General features: G+C 37.3%; 1 protein-coding gene across 4 annotated transcripts in view; it reads left to right on the top strand.

Annotated features, from left to right (window-relative positions):
- mfsd1 (major facilitator superfamily domain containing 1) overlaps positions 1 to 25,332 on the top strand; it is a 52,497-nt gene extending 27,165 nt beyond the window's left edge. The window contains exons 8-17 of one of the 4 annotated variants that reach the window (XM_067995389.1): positions 1,041 to 1,139; positions 3,954 to 4,065; positions 7,614 to 7,670; positions 9,236 to 9,392; positions 10,731 to 10,828; positions 12,959 to 13,071; positions 13,988 to 14,035; positions 14,134 to 14,194; positions 24,131 to 24,242; positions 24,764 to 25,332. In XM_067995389.1, the coding sequence (XP_067851490.1) occupies positions 1,041 to 1,139; positions 3,954 to 4,065; positions 7,614 to 7,670; positions 9,236 to 9,392; positions 10,731 to 10,828; positions 12,959 to 13,071; positions 13,988 to 14,035; positions 14,134 to 14,194; positions 24,131 to 24,242; positions 24,764 to 24,823 (917 nt within the window). In that variant the 3' untranslated portion in view covers positions 24,824 to 25,332. Of the gene's footprint in view, positions 1 to 1,040; positions 1,140 to 3,953; positions 4,066 to 7,613; positions 7,671 to 9,235; positions 9,393 to 10,730; positions 10,829 to 12,958; positions 13,072 to 13,987; positions 14,036 to 14,133; positions 14,195 to 21,921; positions 23,616 to 23,778; positions 23,952 to 24,130; positions 24,243 to 24,763 lie in introns of those variants that run through there. The other 3 variants (XM_067995390.1, XM_067995391.1, XM_067995392.1) reach the window with 3 other exon arrangements.
- The last annotated feature ends 302 nt before the right edge of the window (positions 25,333 to 25,634 follow it).

Raw genomic sequence — 25,634 nt, 5'->3', positions numbered from 1 at the left:
ATGTAGCACTTTATCAAACGCCTTTTGAAAGTCCATATACACGTCAACCGCATTGTCCTCATCAACCCTCTCTGTTACCTCATCAAAAAACTCAAATCAAGTTAGTTAAACACGATTTGCCTTTAACAAATCCATGCTGACTTTCCTTTATTAATCCATACTTGTCCAAGTGACTATTAATTTTGTCCTGGATTATCATTTCTAAAAGCTTCCCCATCACCAAGGTTAAACTGACTGGCCTGTAGTTGCCGGGTTTATCCTTTCACCCTTTTTTGAACAAGGGTGTAACATTTGCAATTCTCCAGTCCTCTGGCACCACCCCCATTTCTAAGGAGAATTGGAAGATCATGACCAGCACCTCTGCAATTTCCACCCTTCCCTCAGCAATCTAGGATGCATCCTTTGTGGACCGTGTGACTTAACTATTTTAAGTGCAGCCAGCCTTTCTAGTAACCCCTCTTTATCAATTTTTAGACCATCCAGTATCTCAACTACCTCCTCGTTTCTATGACTTTGGCAGCATCTTCTTCCTTGGTAAAGACAGATGCAAAGTACTCATTTAGTACCTCAGCCATGCCGTCTGCTTCCTTGCATAGATCTCCTTTTTGGTTCCTAATCAGCTCCAACCCTCCTCTTACTACCCGTTTACTATTTATATGCCTGTAGAAGACTTTTGGATTCCCTTTTATGTTTGCCGCCAGTCTATTCTCATACTTGTTCTGTGCCCCTCTTATTTCCTTTTTCACTTCTCTGTACTTTCTATTTTCAGCCTGGTTCTCACTTGTATTATCAACCTGACATCTGTCATACGCCACCTTTTTCTGCGTGCGCGCTCTCTCTCTCTCTCTCTCTCATCATCCAAGGAGCTCTTGCATTGGTTACCCTACCTTTCCCCTTCGTGGGAATGTACCTAGACTGTACCCAAACCATCTCCTCTTTAAAGGCCGCCCATTTTTCAATTACAGTTTTGCCTGCCAAACAGTTCCTGTTGAATATTGAAGTGTATGGTTTAATTTTCTTAATAATGTTTCTCCATACAGCTGCCTCAACATGTGTGTTCTCCATGTTGTGTGCATTAGCCATTGGTTACTTAGACAAAAGAGCCAAGAGGATTTTAAATAAAGATCAAGGAAGGACAGGTTAGTTGAAAGTTATTATTTTCCCCATAAGCTATTTTGGGATAGTTAACTGAAATTGAAGTTGGAGCATTTTTAAAATTCACTTAAAAGCTATGATGGAGTGAAATACAATTTTATTTGAGTATTTTGCAAGAATCAATTGTAGTTCGATTTTCTTATTTTATCCATTCAAAGTAATGCTTTTTCTTTTAAAGTGTGACTGTTTAAAAATAGCAGTTTTTCATTTAATCAAAATGTTGAAAGTCAACAAGGGTTGCAGGTGGTACTGAACTTGATAGTGTCACTTGCATTGTTGACCAGAACTGAGAGATCTCTGAGCACTTGCAATTGTAGGCAACCTGGCTAAGCTATTTAAATATTGTGTACTGAGTTCTTTGCAAATTAATATTCCAGATGTACTGGGTAATCCCTTTTCTTTTACAAATTGTAATAAAGTAGCATTCAGAAAATGTTTTGTGCTTTCACACAATTCTTAATGCTTTGTGAAAAAAGCATCATTCTGCTGCAAAATGCTGCTGCAGTCTTGTATCCTATGCTTGAGGATTCATCTTATGTGGTGGCTTATCAAAGAAAATTTGATCTGACCCACAAATCTATTTATCCTGTTTGGTCTGCAGGAACTGCTTCCAAGGTTTATCTCTTCTTGAAGTTTTTGCAGCGAGAGGAAAAATGACCATTGCTAGGTTTGAACTTGAAAATTTAAATTGTATTTTATTTTGGTGTAAATTGAAACTTGGCGTAGTTCAAATTGCATTTGATAACGCTCTTGATCTCAAGCCCAGTGTTCCAGTTTCCAGCATAGTCAGTAGTGGTATGGAGTGGAATTTGCAATATCCAAAGTGATTTGTTTACCATAGCTTAAGACATTCTTCCATGCGACACTGCTCATTTCACAACCTCTTGTTTGTATTTCATCTTTTTTTTTGGTGAATAAAACTGCTCGATATTTTAGTTTGTACTTTGTTTGTTTCCTGCTGTACCCTTTCTGTAAAACCAAAATTTGGGGACTTCTGATTATCTGCCATTTTCTATTATGGACGTTCTCTCCCTCAATGTGACAGATAATAGTGGTTTGACTATAATTTGACAGCTTGTAACTTTCTCTGGCCACTTAGCAATGATGCCTAAAGAAAAGCAATATTTTATTTCTAATGCTGGAGTCCATAATGAACAAAAATTTATGTTCGGGGTAAACATTTAATGCCAATGTTGAACTGACAAAATTGTGTCAAATTGGAGACGCTGCTCAACATAAAAAAATACCTGCCCATGGATAGCATTGCTAAAATAAGGGCAGACTGTAACTTGGCAGTTTTCCCTTGCAACCATTACCTTTGTTTTCTTAAAATCTTTATTCCTTAATAATCTAAGTCCCTTTCTGTTCCATTATCTTCTCTTGTTCTTCGAAGAGTCATGAAGTTAGAACATACATCTGGTCATTTGTATGTGTTGTGTTTGCACTTTTAAGTGATGTACAAATATGGTTGCTATTTTTTTTTAGGTTTTTCATGAATATTGGGGGATCTTTCCCCCCTTATTGTCAGCATTTCTTTCACAAATATTCCAGAAATCATATATTCCATAAGTTGGATCATGTCCCTATAAACATTCTATGCCTTCAAATATTGTTCTTAAGTCAACACTTGTATTCATCGGGTTTTCATATGTATTCTTGAGATTTGATTACTTTTGATAAGTGCCAGAGAACTGCACTTGCATATTTTTGTACTCAAATTCTGGCTTGTTGCCTCAGTACTAAAGAACATAGGGCTTCTTTTTAAAAGTTACTGTATGAAATTGTTGTGATCACAAGGCAGACTCCACCTTTGTGTGCTTTGTATTTTTGTAGCTGCTGGCCCAAATACATACTTAGGTCTTCAACTTAAGTGGAAACCATGCAGCTGACAGGCATTTTCCCTCACATTTCCTTCAGCAGACTTAAAGCTCCTTTTGACTTGGGCTGCTATCCACAGCCTACCAGCTCTGAAGAAGCATCCTAATAGGATTGTAGCACAGGAATACAAACTTAGACCATGACTCATCACACAGGGATATCTGGTAGTTGTATTGCTTTGTTTTAATGTGTCACAATATTATCTGAATAAGAAAATTGCTAAATATCCTATACTGTTGTATGGGGGCTTTCTGTTTTAATGAATGATTCTAGTTTTATACAGTGTGGATGCTGTATTAATTGCAATTTCTGGTGCTGTGTGGTTCACTCAGATTTAAAATCCAGTACCTGGACTTTCCAAACGCCAGCTATTACCAGTGTTCCCTCAGAATCTTGAAGTTGTTTCCCTTACCTGATCAAAATAAAACTGTCTTAACGGTGCTTCAGTTTTATCCTCAGCTGCTTAAGTTTGAGTTGGAGAATAATAAAGGGGGAGTGAAGCTGGCAAAATATTTTGAATTCTAGATTTTAGTATTTGAGACAGTTAGGGAATAAAACTTATTGGGTAGAAAATTGCTCAGACTCTCTGACGATGTAACAGCTACCTACAATCTTACTATAGATGAAAATTATGTGGGGAGAGCTGGTACTCGGTTGAGAGGCAACAGCACCCAGTAACTAACCCTGCAACAAACTGTAGGTAGTCTTTGAAAAATTGGCCTTTCAACAACTTTGACATTTTTGTTCGGTATGCAGTCCACAGTTCTGTTAGCTTTTCCCCATCGTACAGTCCTGTGAGCTCTCCCTGATATACAGTCCTGTGAGCTTTCTCCCGACGTACAGGAAGTTATCTGCATTTTTTTTTAATGGACATAGTAATATGCTTTCTAATATTGGATTTTTTTTCTAAATCTTTCTAGGTGAAGTTGTTAAACTGACAGATGTGAAAGATTTCCCATTATCGCTCTGGCTGCTATTCCTTATCTGTGTGTGTTATTATGTGGCTATTTTCCCATTTATTGGACTTGGAAAGTGAGTGCACTTATTTTGTTCAACCTTAGGTGTAACCTATGCTAGTTTGTTTAAATTTAGGGGCTTTGAAGCACTTGTATTCATTTGATGGTGTTAATGTGGCATTGGGCAGACTAAGTACAAGTAGCTCAATAATTGCTGTACGTGTATATAAAATTTATATTAGTGAGGTAGAACTATATCAAATCTTAAGCTAAGTCTGAGAGAATAAACTTGAAGGATCATGATGTCTTGACATAAAATTGCACTATCTTGCATGCAGACTTGTTAAAGTAAAACGAGAGGGCTAGAAATTCTGATGTTGATTTGCAGTTATTGGAATGGAGCTGAAAGATCCTAGACCAGATAAATTCTATCATGATAAGAAAAAGGTGGAGCAAAAACTTGGGGCGAACATCTGGCAGCTATAAATGCTTTAAGAAGTTATCCAGCCTTGGGCTTAATGAATAAATGCCCAACACAATAAAGAAGCAAGCGGAACTGGCTAATAATTAAAAGAATGACAAAATGATCAATGCTTCATTTTCAAAAAAACACCTTCACAACAATGGTTTCCTGTTGTACGGGATTTAAAATAAACCTTCTGTTAAGTTAGACAGGAGAAGGAAAGAGGTCTCCAAATGATTATCATTGTAATGGCCAGAAAAAAAAGAGTAGCTCAAAATTCCAATTCCAAAAGGGAAATCATGGGACTAGATGGTACTCAAAAGAAAGAAAAATATTTTATATAGGTCTGGATCTTGCTGGAGTGGGGCATCTCATAGCGTGCCCCGTTAGTTTGACTTTTTTCTGTACCCTTCTGCTCAAAGTTTTTGCGCCATAACTTGCTAGAAGTGCAAGCTGATAATGACATGGCGAGGGACTGCAGTGAATGGTGGGACCAATGATGTATCGTCTTAAGGATTGAGGAAGAAACAGAGAAATGACTGAAAGGAGGCTGAATTAGAATCAAATCAGGTACAGAAAGAGAGGGAAAGGAAGATTGGATTGAGAGAGAGCGAGAGAGAGAGAGAGAAAAGAGACAGAAAGGAAAATAAGAAATACCATTAAAAATTTTTAAATTTGACGTTTTTAAAATCTCTAAGAACAATTTACTACCTGAAGGAATGAGACCTCCACGGTTTAAATTGTTCAATTTCTGGGTCAGAGAGGTTGATTGGCATTGCATTAACAATTATCATGTCGTTAAAAAGGTGCTTGCACTGTTAATTACCAGACTTAATTTTCTGTGGCGAGTTTAATGGGCAATTAATGTGCAAATTCGGCAAGTCCATAAAAAATAACGGGGAGGCTAAGGACGAGATGCTGTTTGTGGGAAGCAGACGGCGGAGCAGTGAAAATCGACCAAGTTCTGGAGGTTCACAACTCATGGCGTATCTCTTAATCCCCTGAACTTGCTGGCTGATTTGCACGATAATAACGGCATGCGTCATTAACGTGCCATTATATTTCCAGCAAGATCCGGCCCATAATGTTTTGGCATTTCTCTCAGAACTATCTCAAAGTGCTTTATGTGCAATAAATTACCTTCAAGTGCAGTTACTGTTCGTAGTCAGAAGTGGCAACCACTTTGCACATGGTATGTTTCCACAAATGGTAATCAGACAAAAGACCAGTTATTTTGGTGGTAGATGAAAGGGAAAGTTGGTCAGGACATGAGGGTAACTCCTCTTCTCTTTCAAACAATATCACAAGATCTTTTAACTTGCACCAGAGAGGCAGACGGGGCTTTGCTTTAACATCTCATCTGCAGACGTTGCCCTTAACTTTGCAGCACTCCCTTAGTACAGCATTGGAGCGTCAGCTTAGGCTAAAAAATGAAATCCACGAGTTGAGCTTGAATTTATAACCTTACTCGGAGGTGAGAGTATTATTATCTGAGCTGACACAACTTTAGTTGTAAACACGACTATTTACAACCACAGGGCTGAAGATGTTTTGATAAATTGGAATTACATCAGGTATTTTTGTGCAACATGAGTTGCGCTACATTCCTTTCACAGTATAAAAATAGTTAGCTTTATTTCAGTTTTGTAGTACACAAGATAGAGCAGAGGAGAGCCAGATTGTTTGAAAAGCCAGGCTAAAAGAAAGGAACTGCTGCACAACAAGAAACCTGATTGTTGGAGATTAGAACATTTTTAATTGAAGAGTAGTCTGAAAATCAAGAGCCTTAAACACTTAGCATTTATGATGGTTCATGGCAAAAACTTGGGCACATTATCTCAAGATGCAGATTGTGAGAGATCAGTTCTGAATACAGATCAATTCTGATAGAAACAAGAAAACCCAGCATAGCAGGGTAAGAACATTAAAGATTAACCGGCAAAGGGAAAGATGGCGACTCCTGATGAATCATAATGTAAAAACATTCTGGATGACTTGCTGAAGGCATAATCTAAGTGCCGGAATCAGGTCAGTGACAACCAGAGAACTGCAGGGGAAGCAGAGATTTGTTCAACCTAACTGCTGCCTGTCAAAAGGTGACATTTTAATCCTTTAGACTATAGACTTTCAACAGTAGCATAAAACTGCTGACTGTTTAGGAAAATTGCCCAGATTGAAATCTTGAAGCTGCACCAAGTGGTGATATGTTACCAAAGACACTTGAAAGTTTCAGTCTGAAGGAGAGACACTGGCCAGTTTAGCATAGCTAATCAATGCTGTGCCATTGTGACTTTCATAAACTCGTCCTTGTTTGTGATGATTATCTTTATAACCATACTTCCTTGCATGTATAGAAACAAGAAAATGAAGTAATTATTCATTTTTCTTCTCCGTCCTTTACAGCAAAAGAGTTGAATGATTTTCATTCATTACTCTGTTGATTATTGATTTAATGCTAATTGGTTTATTTCGGACAATTTGAAGTGAGGCAAATACACTTTTGTATAGTAATCTTAGGCCGAAAAAGTAAATCCCAAACTATATTTCTCACAATTGTGGAAGGTATCTAGGATTTGCCTGCTTAGAAATTCCCACAATTACATGGAGGGGGAACGAATGAGAATTAACTGCACACACAGGCCATGTGCTGTACTTGTGTGGTGTAAAATGGTACAGATAAAAAGCAGTTCATATATTTTCATAGAGTGTCTAAGTCCCAATCTATAGATAACGCCCATTAGTATGTCATGTAACATTCTCGTTTCTGTGTGTTCTGGCTTCAATTGAACATGGTTTGACCAGTGAATTATGCTACATTTGAAGACTGTTTGATCCATGCATCTGTGGGGAATTGTATTGGTATTATCTAAATTCCTGTTACTTTACTCTTTAAGTTCTGATAGAAAATGTTTGTCTCTGGACTAAATTTGAACACTGGGTCCATAAATCAAGAACAATTTTACTCTTGTTAACCAGATTTATAGAATTTGCATAAGTTTCTCTTCCACCACCTCATCCCTAATAGAACCCTGCATAATGCTGTTTGCCATCTGGTATCAAACTTGGAAAGCATCCATTAGAATTCGAATTCCATGCAAGTCCATAATGTGTCTATATTTCTTGAAATATATGCATGACCAAGTCTTTTTTTATTCATACAGAGTATTCTTCATTGAAAAATTCAACTTTTCACTGAAACAAGCCAGTTTAATCAACAGGTAATTAATTTATGACCAGCAGCTGGACCTGATGAATCTTGATTTGCTGGTCAATAAAAGGAGCTGTTGAGAGTTAATAATGTATAAAGCACTTCAACAAAAGTTTACAGTGTCTGATTAAAGAAACTAAATTTAATAATTGTAAAATTCTTGCTTGCACTTGTATTACTAAGTCTTGATTTTGTATTGTGTTCTATTTATTTGAAATGGATTTTTACAGCAACAGATACTTTTTTGTTTCAGCAATTTATGCCTGTATTAAGATTAAATGCATGTTAATCAGATTCTCCTTAAAGGTGAAAACAGCCCGATTCTAAAAATGATTACTTTCCACACTGAAACAATACTCTTCTGCATATTTTGAGCTGTTTGCTTACTGCATTCTGGCCAATTTGGTAACCCTGCATTCGGGTAGCTCCTTCCTTAATTTATTCAGCCACCATATGTAATGGGGAGCACAGGGGTGGAGGAAGAATCCTTGGAGACATCATGCCTTTAAGAAACCTAGAAACCTATGCTCTTACGCAGCTATTTTAATTTCTCCCTTTTCCCGCGTCCCACTCAAAACAGCTGTGATCTGGCTTTTAAATTCACTATGATAGAGGCTATCCATACGCTATATAAAACACTGGTTAGACCGGAGCTGACGTATTGTGTTCAATTCTGGGCATCACACTTTAGGAAAGATGTAAAGACCTTCAAGAGATTGCGGAAAAGATTTACTAGAATGGTACCAGGGATGAGGGACTTCAGTTATGTGGAGAGACTGGAAAAGCTGAGTTGGTTCTCCTTAGAGCGGAGAAGGTTAAGAGGAGATTTTATAGAGGTGTTCAAAATCATGAGCAAATTTCATAGAGCAAATAAGGAGAAACTGTTTCCTGTGACAGAAGGGTTGGTAACCGGAGGGCAGAGATTTAAGGTGATCGGCAAAAGAGCCGGAGGCGACATGAGGAAACATTTTTTTACACAGCGAGTTGTAACGATCTGGAATGCGCTGCCAGAAAGAGTGGTGGAAGCAGATTCAATAGTAACTTTCAAAAGGGAATTAGATAAAAACTTGAAGGGAAAGAAATTACAGGGCTATGGGGAAAGAACAGGGGAATGGGACTAATTGGATAGCTCTTTCAAAGAGCTGGCACAGGCATGATGGGCCGATTGGCCCCCTCCTGTGCTGTACCTATTATACTATCTATGGTTAAGTGGGCAACCTGCTTTTAGGCCATTGTCAATGTTACTCTGAAACTCATTCCTTGAAAGTACACGAATACCGATAAAACTTCCTTTTGTTTTTTCTATCTCTGGGAAAATATTTTGACCTCTATTCAGTGTTCTACCTCTGATGTTTGGAAACAGTGTAGGGGATTTCGGGTGGGACCATGTGTCCTATTATGTGGATGACATGTTGATTTTGCTCACTCTGCCACCAAACTCCATTTTAAATTCCTACCTTTTTAAATCATTTGTTTAAAAAGTTGCTCTGTCAACATGTAGGTGGATTCTTGATATATGGTATCTGTTAAATTGAATGCTAACATTATTTGTCTCATTGTTGTTCTTCTTTCTAGTATTGTGTATATTATCTCTGCTCCAGCTTCACCTGTCCTGGGATTTCTGGTGGATAAAGTAGGAAGGAATATATTTTGGGTTATGTGTGCTGTGATGATCACACTGGCTGCGCATCTGATGTTGGCATTCACCTTCTGGAACCCTTGGATTGCCATGGTAATAAAACTGCTCGGTGCATAATTTGCTACACACACCTGTGACTATGAAGAGGTTAAGGGGACATTAATTATGGCGTGGCCCTGTAGATTTTTATTCTGTTGACAAAAATCAATTTTTGTTTTGCAAGAGGGGAGGAGAAAGGAAAGGTTAAAAGAGGTTATATGTTGGATTCATATATTTTTGTAACCTGAACGAACATTTTAAACTAATCAGTATTTCTGTATTTGAAGAAAAATCTGTTCGGCAACTTTAATGATAAATACTAATCTTGTATTTGAAGTGAATGTAAATTCTTCACAAGAAACATATAACTTCATTTTTAATGTTCATAACTGACAACTTTGGACTGTAAGTTCACTTAAGTAAATGTATTTTTTTAATCCAAATTTTGATTATGACCACTATTTTAATTTTTTTAAACTTCAACAATTTTAGATGCATTTCATTTGCAAGATGTTGTCCGTGCTAGAGAATGGAAGCTTCACTTTTGGCATCCACTGTCAGAATTGAAGAGTCCTATGCCGTATATAATATGGGTCAGATGCATGTAAGGTTGTAGTTCCTGTGCCCACAACTCTGCCCTCAGAAGAGTACCCACTAGTGCATCAGAATGAATTATTCAGCTCCCCTTATCTATCCTTGTCTCTCTGACATTTAATAAACACAATATGTTCTCAACCGTCACTCACTAGGAACTAGGTTGTGATGGCTGAAGCTCATTTCACATGACTCAGAGTTGGTAGAGAATAGATACTTCTATCCCATCAGTCTAAGCTGGGTTTCAACCCAATTCCCAAAGGTGTATTAGTGCAGTTTCGACCCAATTCACTTTTGTCTCATGCTGTATACAAATGTTCTACAGAAGTTGGCCCTCACCTTCTCCCCACTTATTCCATGAGAAATCTTTAAAAATTGCTTTGCTGGTTGAAGGCTTTGAAGCTGTGATTACAAAACCACAATGTATTGTAGAATTAGGAATCTTGATCATACAATGTTATCTGAAGGGAGGGTGGGGAGGTGGGAGGTTGTAAGGGAATTTATTGCTGTCAGTATACAATTAAGACCGTAAAGTCCTTCATCAGATTTTTGTCTAGATTTTCAACCGGGGAGGTAAATCTCTGCATAACACATTTGTTCATTGACTTGCACCTTGGTTAATTTATTTTACATAGTTGCCACCTCATTGTTTCTAAAGTATCTGTTTGACCTATCCCACACTTAAGCAGACTAGAAAAGTTTCCACTATCATTTTTACTCATTTTGAGGCCAAATATTGTTTTTAAAGATTTTATGTATTCAAGTAGATTTTTTTAAAAAATGTTTTTTTAATTTCAGTGTCTGTTGGGAATATCCTATTCTTTGCTTGCCTGTGCATTGTGGCCAATGGTGGCCTTTGTTGTTCCTGAACACCAGCTGGGAACAGCTTATGGCTTGTAAGTAATACTACTCCAAAATTACTTTAATATAGCTGCAGATTTATGTTTGGTAACTTAACCTTGCTTTAAACTTACTTTTTGAAGTTAAAATAAGTTTGCAGTATAGAGTTTAGAAACCATGGAGGGAAAGAAAATATCAAAGTGTACTTAATGCTTCAAAAATTGGTACTTGGGGTCCAATTCCTGGGTGAAGATGAGGTCAAATTGATAACTCTGCTCAAATGAAGAATTGCTGCTTCACAATTGAAGCAATGAGCCTACACATTTTCTTTCACCTGGTCGAGGTACAGGAGAACTGTTAGTGCACATAACGCTCTAGTATGAGTTGCCAAATCCACGAAAGGGGACTAAAGGCTGAAAATTGAAGAGCAAAATTTGCATCTATTAACATTTGTTTCTTACTGTCGTCAAAACTGTGCATATCCATTTGTGTACAAGTATCTAACATATATCCATCACACCTGTGTTCTTTTTCACCCAAAAAAATGTATCCTTCAGCCAAAAAAAAGCAATTTTACATTTACTTCATTGCACCTGAACACATCTCTGAAATAGATTCCACACCTTTCCCTGCAATCCTTTGTCAGTGGGTTAGTTCCTCCTTTGACCTGTGGGACGACCCCCCCCCCCCCCCCCCCTTCTCTCTTCTACTCGCCTCGTGAATATTTGGTCCCATTTATGTTTTTGAGCAGCTACGGGCTAGCAAGAAATGATTTCTAGCCAGCTCCCATAATCAGTACATCATCTGCAATGCTGCAAGAAATGCACTCTTTCCCACTCGTTCTGTATAAAGACCCTTTAAAAATAGGTTGGCATTAAGTTTGAGTATGCTTCCCCCTCCCTATTTTTTGTGTTCCACATCAAGGATTCTTTGGCTGACAGGGTGATGAGAGATCTGTGAAAAATTACCTGCTAGTGTTAATGAAACCAGCTGCTCTACTACCCAAGTAGCCTGTGTGATCACTAATTTGCTGTGATGGGGAATTTTGTACAAAAATTCCCCTGTAGCATTGTTATGTTGGTGCACCAAGGCATTAGGTCTTTAACTACATGTAGTATTGCAGTATAACTGCAGCCAAATATATGGCCAGTTTGGCTTTTTACAACAGATGCGAGACTGCCTCCAGGAGGTAGCTTCTATTTTGCATCTGTTGCAGTTTTGTTGAAACTAATGCAGATCCAATTTTTTAAATCTCAATTGTGGAGTTTAAAAAGAGCTCTACTGAACAACTATTTAAATTTCTAATCTTTAAGAATGGGCCAATTGTCTTTTTATTAAGAATGTTATTGGCTCCCCAATGGAGGGGTAGGTACACAAGATCAAGAAGATTAGGCAGATGTTCCTGAACTACTTTTGGGAAGGGAGACCTAGAGAGACTAGATGAGAGGGATTTGGGTCTGCCCAGAGAAAAAAATGTGGGTTTGCATGATGCCAAAAGATGTGGGCGGGCTGGAACTGAAGAGGGGTGTAGTACCTGAAGTTCCGTCTTAAGAATTTATTTTACACTCCCACTGCAGGCTTGGAGTCTCAAAGCGAAATAATGTGCTCTGCTTCTAAACATCTGCTTGCTTATGATCATTGGGTTAAGACCAACATTCTGTGATGATCCCATTTTGGGAAAATCCTTATTATAGATTGTTGGTCAATAATGTTCCACGACTGGGTGTAAACAAAAATCAGCTTTGCCAAGGCTGTGCATGAAGGAGGGTTTCTTAAATCATTCCAACAGTGCTTACTGCACTCTTAAAATTGTAATGGTGTAAAATGAGTGTGTGCAGTATAACCACATCATTAGATTTAATGAGCCATAATTAGCATTTGTCTGGCAAATAACATGGCTAAGAGCCAGAAAAATTGTAGCCTTTATTTTATAGCGCTTGACCTTCTAACTGTCGTCTTGACCTAAAATTTTGGCATCTAATTTTTGACTTTTATTATCTTTTCCTAACCATTCTTCTTGAATATTCCCTGTTGAGCACCTCCTGTTTCATGTTTTGAGGAACTAAATATTTAAATAATTTGAGAGATTCCTAGTTTAATTTTTCTTTGTGTATTTCAGCTGTTTGTAAGCTTGTACAAACTAAATGTAATTTTGTCCATTTTAAAGTTAAAACATGTCATTTCAGCATGCAGTCCATACAGAATTTGGGTCTTGCAGTGATTGCGATTGCTGCAGGTTCCATATTGGATTCCAGTGGATATTTACTTCTCGAAGTATTTTTCTGTGCCTGTCTCTGTGGTAAGTATTGTATTTTCAACACTATGTTTTCTTATCTGATGCTGTGCTAGTTGGATGGCTGGTACTGTTGACTTGAGTGAATGATATCTAAACTTTAGATGGATCAGTCTGTCCAACAAATATACTGAATTATCAAGTTTTGATGACCTGGAAGGAAATATGACAGTGCCACATTGGTCCTCAAAAATTTATTGGAGATAATGTTGGTTTACAACTTTGACCTCAAAGTTGTTTTTGAAAAAGCTCTTTTTAAAAAAAAAAATGTAACAATATGAAAATGGAGCATTAATGGTTTGTTAAAACATTGGCGTAATGATTTATTTCACTATTTACAATGACTGTCTTGGATACAAAGATAATGTGTGTTTTGGACTAGTTTGTTTATATTTTGAGTAATGTTTAAATTAAATAGATTTGGGCAGCATTCTTTTTGAGACATTACTACCTCTTTTGAGTGCTTGTGTGCCATCTGCTTCCTTGTTGGGTGGTGATTGGGGTAGCGGTCCCCCCCCCCCCCCCCACAACCCCACTATATCCTGAATCGTGATGTGTTAAATGGTGATGAGTTTACTTTGTTACAAAACGATGAAAAACGTATTGCTTGGCAAGGAGTGTAATGGGTTGTATTATTCTGAATTGGATGCCTTTTCCCTCTCCTGGTAGAGAAGAGATTCTCCCCAGAGGATAGTAACATTCTAACCAAGATCATTGTTTTCTTCAAACGTCACTCTATGGTGGATTTTTAAACATGTCAGTGATGGCTTTTGATAGATTTTTCACACTGCAATGAAACTTTAGCAGACACCTACTCAAAGTTTTATTTCCTCAACTAAATTTGCCTGTGCTTTTTGTTCATTTTAGTTTAGTGTAGTGTATTTGTCAGCGTCCAACTACAGTGTTTGTTTTTATCTTCCAGTGGCACTTATAGCTGTTGTAGTGCTCTACTTTGTGGATTTGTTGGCAGGTATGAACATCCAATTAAATTTTTCTTCACCTCACATTGCACACGTTGCAAAGTGTCTCAGAAATTATTTGTAACAATCTTTGTTTTAAATCTCTTAGAAGGTGACCTCAATGTGACTGCATGGAAACGTTCAAAGCTCCAAGCTGTTGCTGCAGCAGAGTAAGTACCCGTATATTTGGATGGAGAGGCTGAGGTCTTTAAAATAAGATCTGTGCATGGAACCCTCCCAAGAGTGGGAGACTAATAATATTAAAAGAAAATTTGTTGAAGAATGTGGGAAATTGAAGTGTATGAGATTCAGTTTGAAAGTGAAAGCAGACATTAATTGTTTTGAGAGATTGTCTGCTTTGTTACCAGATCTTGTATGACCTACTGCTATTTAAAATACTTGGATATTTGAATTCTGAGAACAAAACACTTTTTTTGTGGAGGGGAGGGAGGAGAGAGAAGGAAAACATTGCAGATCAGTAATTAGTGTTTTAATAACCCAAACTGCCAGTAATTTTATCTTTAGGAAATGGTATTCTAGACATAATTCAGTATGAAAATCATTTTCTGACTTTGTTTACATATGTAAAATTACCTTCATGTTGTCCTGCACTATGGGTCTTGGCCCTTCCCTTAGATGTTTTTTGAACTGAGAAACCTTTTAATATGAATCCTTTTCGTGAAGTGAGACAATTCATAAATAAATAATTTGTTAACATAGATGCTCCCCCAAACTTAATAATTTGTAAATTCTTTTAACACTGCTGAAGTACAGTAGTGTCGTATTTGCATAAGAGCTATAAATGGACAAACATATCTTTGATCTAATTTTAAAAACCTTCCAGTGTGGGTATTTCTAGTTTCCTATGTATTTCATATAGCTGTAGGAAATGTGACATCTAGGGACAAAATGAACATTCTACCCAAAGCAAACCTTAGCTGTTATCAAATTGAAGAATACAAGCTGTTGTGAAGGTTGTTTCACTTTTGAAGTGAATGGGATTGGATGTTGAAGGTACATTCTGTGCATAAAATGCAATTCTTATAATTTAAAAAAGCTTAAATTTACTTCAGTATTTATATAGAGACCAGACGAGTGTATGGATGTGAGGTACATGTATTGGACTGCCAGAATCATATCTGTGTAACTTTAGTTCATCATTTGTCACTGCTCATGTAAAAACAAGCTAAACTGGGCAAAGGGACCAGGAAAAAATTGGCCTTTTGAGGACTTCTACGCACTTCGTTGTCCTACTTAGCTGTGTATATGTAGTTCCATTTTGGACTCATTAGAAAGTCTGAGTTCTATCACTGATCTCCCTCGATTTTGATAACCAAGAAACCATGGAAATGGATATCTGAAAGGATAAGAGGAGCAGTGATTCCTTTAGTCTCTGTTTAGGACAGTGTGTGGTTTCTTTGGAAAAACTATTGTTGAAACCCCTCTATTCATACAGGGTCATATGGTATTGCCTTCTATACAGTTGCATTATTTGATTGTATATGGCTGAAGAGAAAAAGTACTGAAAACTGTAAGTATCCTGAAAGTGCTAGAAGCCCAATGAGGTTGGCAGTTTGACTCCCAAGACTGCCAACTACTCTCGTCTTGACTGGCAAAGACGGGGCATCACAGTAAGGTGACTGACTCCATCCTGACGGAATGGTGGCATGCACCGACTGAATTGCACCTCCTGCTGGCTGATCAGAATAGAACAGTGGCTGTGGAAAAGTTCCACCCTCCTGGTCTGTTGGGGTTATATGGCTGGCAGATAGTATTGTTGTATTGTAGGAGAATTGTGTGTAATGTATATTTGAGTATTTTTATAGTGAAGAATATAATGGTTAGTTAAAACTGTTAATCAGGAAAATGTCACAATTTCAACTCTATATGTGTTTTGGTTATTTTAATGACTTTCTTGATGGGATTCAATCCAGTATTATAACATTAAACTTACTGTGGAAGCAACATTGAAAGATTTTGTAGAATATAATGTGATTGCAATGAAGGGATTTGTTCTTCATTAGAAATGTATCAAAATTGACTCTTCATGTTTTGTTCCTAATTTAATTGCACATATCCTTAGGCTTACTGCTTAATTCAGTTGCACAGAAATGAATTTCACTGGTATTAATCCTCTGACGATGGAAAGAACTTTCCCCCTTTTTTTCAAAAGAGCAAAATGTTCTTCACTTTCAGATAATAGAACAGTGAAATACTAAATATATTTGCAAATTTGAAATTTTGTATCATTGTTCATTGTGAAAAGTAGTATTCACTTTGCTTGCCTTTGTTTGCTCTTTTCATGTGTAACTCCAGCTATGCAAATACCATTTTGTTTAAGCTTTTCGTTTGTAGACAACTGTTGTATCTAAACTATCCTAGTCGAAAGATTAGGCAGCAATCTACTGTGCTCTTGGTATATGGTATAAATAGTACTCTGATTTATATCAGCATGGTTCCCTATGGATACCTGGATTTGAATGAATCTCTATTACTTGTGTCAGATGGGATGTAGTATGAGAAACCCAAGTTCTGAACTGTTCCAAGTACTTTTCAGAAATCCAAATTTGAGTATATATATATTGCGACGATGTTTACTATTGACTGTGATCTTCCATATTGATTTTTGTTTTGCTATCCTGAATGCTGCTGCTAAATAGTGTAGTCAGTGGTGATCTGAAATTGAGGAAACGAGACTATTAAGAACTTCACCTTTTTGGGCTAAACTGATGCTTACAATATTTACTTCCTATTCCCATAGTAAGTGCTGGGGAAAAACAAATGGCTTATAGTGAAGGGATGCTGTAATTCTTCAAGCAATTATAGTGTGGACTTGTTCACTTAATTTAAAAAGAATATGTAATGAAACCTATATCCATGAGAAGATTGGTTTCAACATCTGTTTGGAGTTTTGCTAAGGTTTTGGTAGGGTTCATACTGCTCATATTCTCCCTCCCATTTAAAGTCTCCCAATCTGATGGATCAACTGCTACCAGGCAACCTGCTCCTTGCCTCAATCAATGCCAGCTGCTGAGAGGTGTTGATCAGTAGCCTGATGATGAATTGTGCTCCAATTCTCCCTCCCCTCCACTTCTACGCAGAACATTTAACTTTTTTTAGTAGCTTACCATAGTTTTGTGGCTGAGATTGGCAGATAAGCTGAGTGGTGACCTACAAGCACAAGCAATGGGCTGTCAGAACTTCTAATGTGCTGTGCCACTGTGGTGCCAGCTATCAACTTTTAATGTTCTATGCACCCATCAAGTTTAACCAGATATTCAACAAAGGCATAGTTTGAGATACTTATTGTACACCACTCATTGAGAAATGGCTTGCAGATAACCTTGTTTATCCTCTGTTTCTAATACTGTGCACTCTCAATGCTTTTTTTGTGGCAGGGGCTGCTCTTCCTCTCCTTTTTGATTAGCTTTTCCCATAAGTTCATTTTTTTTGTTTTTTTGTTTGTAACTAAATGCAATGACTTTTCACTCACCAAAAACTAACTTGTTTGAAAGGAAATGGAAAAATTGTGACTGATCAAAATCCTGGTTCTTAGGTTTTTTTTGCTTCAAAGTCTGAAGCAGTTGCTTGATTCTGATTGGTCAAGCTTGCCTTGAAGTTTATTCACTTTCAGATTATAATGGCATGCAGCTTTGCAAGGTGCTTTTCTAAATGTTCAATGGCTTGATGTACTCTGTTGGTTTGATTTTCTTTTAACGTTCTTACCTGTTCTGTCATTAGTTGTCCAGGCATGTCTGCAGTTGGTTATCTGTAAGACTGCTCATAAAATTAATCTGTTGAAATTTCTTGCTTTCAATCATTAGAACTACCTCTGCAAAGGGTTGAAGAAACTGAGTTGTAGAGTTGTATTTATGACTCTGAGCCAATTGACATTAAGTAGTTGCAATTCTGATGTTGCTGAACTGCTCAAGAGTTTTGAGAGTCACCACTTTAACCCTAGGTTATTATACCCAAATAGTACATAGGTTAAATATCAGTATATTAAATTTGTGGATCATTTTTTAAATGCAATGATGGGTTATGATTCCCTTCTCATGAAAGCTTTAGTTCCAATTTCCTATAATAGGAGACAGGTTTTTTTTGTTTACCCACAAGGAACTGGGTATGTACTTGTATAAGTATCTGGAAAGTATCATTTGTGAGTCTTTCTTGGAGTGTTCCATTTAAGGCATTTTGGGACAGTGTGGGAACCTTTATCCTGCACCATCACCCATGCTACACCTAACCCTGGAATGCTGGCTGTGAACAAATTATATTTCAGTGCTGATTTTTCATTTTAATTGTTTACTATAATTTCTGGGTATCTAGTAAATGTAACTGTGGACAATACTCATCCCCCCAAAAAAAAATTAGCAGTAGGGAATCCTAGTGATGTCCACTCCAAACTACTTTTATTGTACCCATAAAATTTATTTCTATAGTACAATTGGTGGCATTAAGAATTGGACTATCCCAAAATAATTAGTTACTCCTTTGGCATAATCTTTGTTTTATCTGACATCTACCTTGACTGTTGACTTCTCAACCTACTTTTAGTTGTTTTATGTCATCTTGGTTGGGATCCAGAATAACTGATCAGAATAGTGTTATGGTTGTAATTCTCTCGAGGCTCTTTTGTTGCTAAGTTTTTAAATTGCAGGTCTCTTTAGTACGCAAGTTTTGAATTTTTTTTTAAAGGGGGAAACTGAGGGCTCAACAGTTTGAGTATTGAGTGGTACAGCTGGGTGTAGAAAAGCTTTCTGATGGGTCCTGTACTGAAGATATGTTTAGCTCAATTACAATTGCAGTAGCCACAGGTAAAATTGTAGCTCATAATGTCCTATCCATAACAGTAAAGCAATAGAAGGGGCTACTGTTGTACTTTTATAGTGTGTTTATGCATAGTGATAAACTCTGGCAGCAGCACAGAATTCTGAAATTTTGGTGAATGGAATGAGCACATCTAATAGAGCCACTAGGTCATCCTGTCAGAAGTCAAGAAAAACTTTGGCTGTGGTATTTTCTTTTTACAACAAAAATGGAGGGCTCCCAGAACAGAAGAATACAAAAGAACCAGAAAAGTTGAACAAGGGAGTGAAAATGCATGTCAAACATTTCACTCCACCCCCAACACAAATTAATGTCAGTGACATTCATCAGCTTGTGACAATCTAATACTTTTTTGAGTCATTTGTTGCAGCATTAACCTCTAAATAGCTGAGAGTTGCACTCTGCAGAATAGACTTTCCCATCAGGTTTTAGATTTTAAAGCTTAGGAAATGTGATACATTTTTTGGTGGGGTGCAGCTTAATGCAATTTCAAATGGTAGCAGTCACAAATTATGGAATAGCTGCTACAATTTTTGAGCTAAGTTGATCTTGAATCTTTTGCTCTTTGGCAATTGTTGGGAACTACATTGTGTGTTTGAAGGTTGTCATATGGTATTTTGCTCATTTTTAGTATTGCGAGGGTAACTTCAGTCTTTAGGTTTCATTTTTTTTTCTAATCAAAGTGAAATGTCAGTGTTGTCAATATTTTCACTCCCCTTGCGCCTAATATTGTATTGGTCTGGTGTAGTGTGAATTGGATGCAGAGAAAGTTTCCTCCCCAGCATTCCAAAATTGTGCCTTCAAGGAATACTGTGGGGAAAGATCATGTACTAATGTTTTTTTTGAGACTCTGCCAGTTGTTATGGGTAAAAATGACAATTAAATTTAATTTGTAAGCCACAAACAGCTGTCCTACCTGTAGGAGTGATTAATAACCTCATCCTATGATGCTCAGATTCAGTACAAAATCGAGCACTTAAGTGAACCCTTTTATTTATGACCTTATTTTGTTCTACAATTAGCACTCCCATGTCATTGGAGAGCACCATAGAGCTCTCAAAATGTGTGGGATGTTTAATGAGCACCTTGCTGATATATGGGGCAGCTGTTGATTGTTAAGTATCCAACATGAGTTTTCAAATTGTTATAAGGAACTGGTAAAGATGTCAGTGAGGTTCTTGGCTTTTAGCCCATTTCTAGAGTATCTTTTGTCAACTTTCTTGGCCTTGTTACTTGTTTGGATTTCAAATAGAACTTCCATATCCATTGCTAAGGCTGTCTCTAAAAAGCTTGGTTTGCACTTTTGTGCCACACATTTCTTTTCCACCCCAACAGCAACTCTTAATTCTTTATAAAGGCCAAATTTGTCAAAAAACAAATATTGGTCCCATTTCTAGGGAAGTTCATCTCGCATCTCTGGTTAGGATTCAAGAGAAGGCTTGTCTCCTTTCTTTACCATGGCATTTCTTGTCTTTATTTTATTGATACTATGCTCCTAGAGTTCCTTCTGAGCTGCAAAGGCATTTGAGAAATTCGACGCGCTCAAAATGGTTGTGAAGTCGCCAGAGCGACTGCTCCACGTGCCAGTCTGTGTCAGCCTGATGCCAAAGTCAAATTTGGCTTATACATGCTGGCGGCGAGCTGTGGTCGCCAAACAGGCGCCTGGCTGCAGCTCGCTGGTCGGAGAGGGCAGGAAATCATGAGAGCTGGCCGGTAGGTTGGGTCTGGGCGGGTTCTCAAACACACTGGCAGTGGGTGGGAGTTTTTTTGTGGGCCGAGAAGGAACATTTCTTCTTCTCCTGGGCCCACAAAAATAAATACTGAAAATGACTTTGGGCTTTTTTTTTGAGCGGCCTCCTATGGTCCCTCAAGCACAAGCTCCACCCATTTGTACTTGAATTTCGAATTCTGGGTCCTGCAGAAGCATATTTAAAGAACCTAACTCCTATGTCAGGTGCTCGCCCTGGATGATTACAGGTTGCCCGTCCTATGGCATTCAGTGCACCTCCGGATCCAATTAGGCGTAACAGATTGCGACATGAAATTCAGAGGCCTAATGTCCATTTTATGGACGCAAAAGTTGAAATTCTTCCACATCGGCTTGCAAGCTTTTTCTCATCCCAACATTTCCACTGTTTCAAAATCAAGACTTATAATGCAGTCTCCTATTGCAACTTGTTCTTTCCCAGAACTCCAGCGAGAATACCTTAACTTTCTTCAGTCTTTCCTTTCTAATCACAGATTTTACTTACCTTGTGTTTTATTCTTTTCAACTTTGGTATTATCCTGCAGTATGGCCCATGGCTCTTTTCCTTGATCTTTCAAATTAAGTATTTCTTCAGCTTTCCACATTTGCTAACTCTGCATCTTCATGAATGGGATTGACTGTGTTATGGATACACATCTGTTTGGAACTGGGCTTGCCTTTTTTTACTTGAGATCTTCAGTCAGACTTATTTTCTCCCATATCTTGCTGGATTTTTCAAAAGTCTGGTCCTATAAGTGAAAGGACAGCATTAAATCGTCCAGAGCCACCTTTCTAATTTCTACAATTACTTTATTTAAGTAAATCTAACTGTGAATTATGCTGGTAATCGCCATGTAGCCTAGTTTATGTAGTTTGTTAGCCCTTTTGAAACTGGACATTTTCTTATCTTTGTGTTCCTCTTTCGCTTTGACAGAGATAAATGTTGCTGCATAATCGCTTCATATCCAGTCAGAATCAATCACACTGTGTACACATGACTGTTAAAACTTTTGTGCAATGTCACTCAATATTTTCCTCAGGTGATTTTCTTGATGCTCTGGGCTTTTGGACATGTGCAGTAAGTAGAACTTTAACAAATCCAGTCACAAGGATTAAGGTCTCTACCATTTAAAATTATACTGCTTTAGCAAAGCATGACACTGATCAGCTGTAGTAACTTGTAGCACAGGACTAAGTGACTTGTAGCACTGAAACAGCAGTTTGTTTAACTGGAATGGAAACTCATGAGTGGTCATTTTAGTGTTCATAATTCCATGTAGCAGAATTCATAACAGTAACTTTCACCACAATTTTTTACAGATGAGAATTAGGACTAGCAGCCCTCGGCCAGAAGTACACAACCTTTCAGCATCAAAACATCAACTTGAAGAATATATTTAATACACTTTCAGATTGGAAGAGGGGGGAGAAAAGCACTTAAATTAATTGAAGACCACAAATTAGTTGAAGACCACTAATAATTTGGTTGCAATCAGTTGTAACTTTGAATGACAAATGGGTATCTCAGACTATGAGCGTTAACATATGTAATTGTGATATTTTAGGTGACTGTCAAATGCTTTTGATATATTTTCTCATTTTTAAATAGGAACTATGAGTTCATGACTGCTTAGAATAATTTTTTACTGTTTGTAAAATGGTGCATCTGGGGCAGGTCCTATACTACCTAGTTCTGTTGTCTACCTTTGAGTTAGTATTCCACGAACGGGTAAGTTTTACAATTTAGATCTTATACTTGTAATCTCTTGCATAGCATTTGTTTTGGTTTGTATGCTAATACTGAGGAAAGCTAGAACATACTGGAAATTTTATGTAGTATCATAGACTACTGTTGAACTTCAAAATAACTATCTTTTCTGCTTCAAAAGCAATTAGATGCTTACTACTAAAACTATGTATAATGTCTTCCCAAAACAAATTAATAGCAAATTTAATTTAAAAAATGATCGACTCTGTCAATTGGAATGGCTGTGTGAGTAATACATTGTAAAATCACTTCATGTGGTACTTTTGTATTGGACTTATGTATTACAATGCACTTTTACAACGCACTTATGTAATGAAAGACTGCTGGCTAGTCCATTTTGTACTTATCATTTCTACTACGAGTTAGCTTCTAAAGGCTAATGGAATGTTAGCCTTTATAACTGGAGGGCTAGAAAATAAAGGGGAGGAAGTTTTGATACAGCTGTACAAAGCCCTGGTTAGACCACATCTGGAGTACTGTGTGCAATCCTAGGCACCACACCGTAGAAAGGATATATTAGCCTTGGAAGGAGTGCAGCACAGATTCACCAGAACGTTCCGAGGGCTCCAAGGGTTAGATTATGAGGAGAGATTACATAAACTGGCTTGTATTCCCTGGAATATAGAAGGTTAAGAAATGATTTGATTGAGGTTTTTGGGATTTTGAAAAGAATTGATAGGGTCGATAGAGAGAAACTTTTTCCACTGGTGGGGGTGTCTCGGACAAGGACCCCTTAAAATCAGAGCCAGGCCATTCAGGAGAGAAGTTAGGAAACACTTCTTCACACAAAGGATGGTAGAAGTGTGGAACTCTCTCCTACAAAAAGCAGTTGATGAAAGCTCAATTAATAATTTTAAATCTGAGATTGATAGATTTTTTTGCTAGCCAAGGGTATAAAGGGATATAGAGCTTAGGATGCAGATGGCCATGATTTCATCGAATGGCGAAACAGGCTCGAGGGGCTGAATGGCTGACTCCTGTTCCTATGTTCATATTTAGCAAGAGGCAAATAGAACTGATTTTTATTTCTTTTAGGAATCAAGATGCATTTTGGTGATTTTTTTCCCATTTGAACTAAAAATGGAATTTAAACTGTTTGACAAAATCACATGTACTAAATGTTCCATGTGAACGTTCTTATATGCTAAACTGACCGAACAGTTCACTAACAAATAAATGGAAACGTGTATCTTTTTACCTTCATCTCCTTTTCTTAGTAAATAAAAATAAATACCATTTAATATTCTGCTTGGATTTTGCTCAAATTTTATTCCTAAACTTTTGTATTGATACTTGATACAGGAGTGTCCAAGCTTTTGTTTTCGCAGATCACATAAGTACACACTTTGAAGCCTCAAGGCTATGAATAAAGTTTCAATCCATGTTCTCATTAACTTGTACATATCTAGATACAAGCAGATCTTGGATTTATCCACCAGTGAAGCAAGAACGTTAAGAGAAGCACTTTCCAAACTTCAAGGCTCCCAAAATGTAGAGGACAAACCAGTGAATAAGGAATATAAGTGCAAATAGAGCAGAGTTACCTGGACTTTGGGTGCCACATGTGGTCCTAGGGATGCAGGTTGGACACTCCTATTTAGTATCTGCTTCACATTTGTAAAAAAAAAATAAAACTGGTGATGTCTACAGATCACTTTTTAAAAAAAAATCTTTGTGGTTAGCTACTTGGAGTTTCGTTTGGTTCAAAGCCTGACACATTGGTAACTAAAATTGGTTGCAATGATTTTTTTTGTTTTGCAGAGCTGAGAAAGGGGAACGCATTCGTCAACAGCAAGTCGAGGACTTGGCTAGGATCCAGCCAATGAGTGCTTTTGCAGTAAGGAACAGATACCTTTCCAGACTCGGAGCACAAGTAAGAGAACCATATGGTGTTATAAAATTAACTGAGAAAAAGTAGATCCTCCATTATACGAAAGCATTGAGATCACACCAAATGTAAATGAATGGTAAAAGTTGCACAGTGATCATTATTAAACTGATGTAGTAGAATCTTGAATATTTGGCACAGAAATCCAAAGATGACCAAATGTCACAAACAGGCAGCTAGTGATTTACTATACCCTTGAGCAAGTCAGTTCGACTGAACAAGCATTCATTGTCCAGGATAGGTTTAAATAGATTTATTGTGCTTTTAATACTGTCTGTCTAGAATTTGGTCAGTTGAACACCCTTCAAATCATGTACTGTTATTTTGCTATTTTGTTGTCTGAATAATATTTTGCTTAGTGCAATTAGCAGCATTCCTGGTTTGTTGTCAAGGCTAGTATTGAAGGATTTGTAGCTATTTTTATTTTATTAATTAATTGCAGTGAAATATGTTGCTTGCAAAATGTGGAGAGATCTTTCTACATGTTATTTTTGTTTCTCTTGCAGTTACCAGAACATTACAGCATCCATGTGTCTGCACTGGCATATAGGAGTGTACTCAAATAAATTGAAGACTCGCGAGAGAAAATAGCTACCTTTTAATTTTCATAAATCTGAAGCTGGTGAAAATGGACTGGTAGAAGTCTGTTACAATACTTTTCTAATGGAAGAATCATGGATAACCAACCACATAAAGGCGTTTATTTTGCACATGCAGTTTTCGACTTGGAGAAACGTGGGGTTTTCAATATATCTAAAATGATAAATATTTTATTTGTATAATATCCAATGTTTTACTTGAATTGGTGCACGAGAAGTTCAGAAATTTGAAAAATCAAAAAAAAAGTCTGTATTTCACCAAACTTGAGCTCTGTGTTTCTGGGAAATTCCAAAGTTTGTTTGGATAATGTAGACTTCCATAAATTTTGTCTTCGTAATTTGGGCTGTAAACATTGTTAAAGCTGCAGTAGAACAATTCATAATTTTTTGAGCAAAGATACAAATTTTGTTCAGTCTTCCAGCATGTTTTATTAACGTGCCCAAGAATTGCACATTCATTGTAAATTACCTTTTTGTATTGAATAAAGTGTTTTTGTAAACTTAAGTCCTTTGGGCATGGCTTCTTTATTGCTAGAGAAGGCCACATGGTTGTAATTAGTTGTAGAGTTTAGTAGTGTACCTGAGATTAGTTTTGAATTTACCCTCCTTCAAGCGCATGCCAAAGGACACAGCAGTGATGCCGTGGGGGATTTGAAGTTGAGGATTTTAAATTTAATAAGGTGGTTGACAGATAGCCGGTGTAAGTCACCAAAGATGGCAGCAATGAGCAAGTGGTATTTAGTGTGGGACAGGATACAGGTGGCAATGTGTTACAAGT

This window comes from Heptranchias perlo, chromosome 13 (genome assembly GCF_035084215.1).
Source record: "Heptranchias perlo isolate sHepPer1 chromosome 13, sHepPer1.hap1, whole genome shotgun sequence".
NCBI lineage: Eukaryota > Metazoa > Chordata > Chondrichthyes > Hexanchiformes > Hexanchidae > Heptranchias > Heptranchias perlo.
This window is presented reverse-complemented; position numbering and strand designations above follow the sequence as displayed.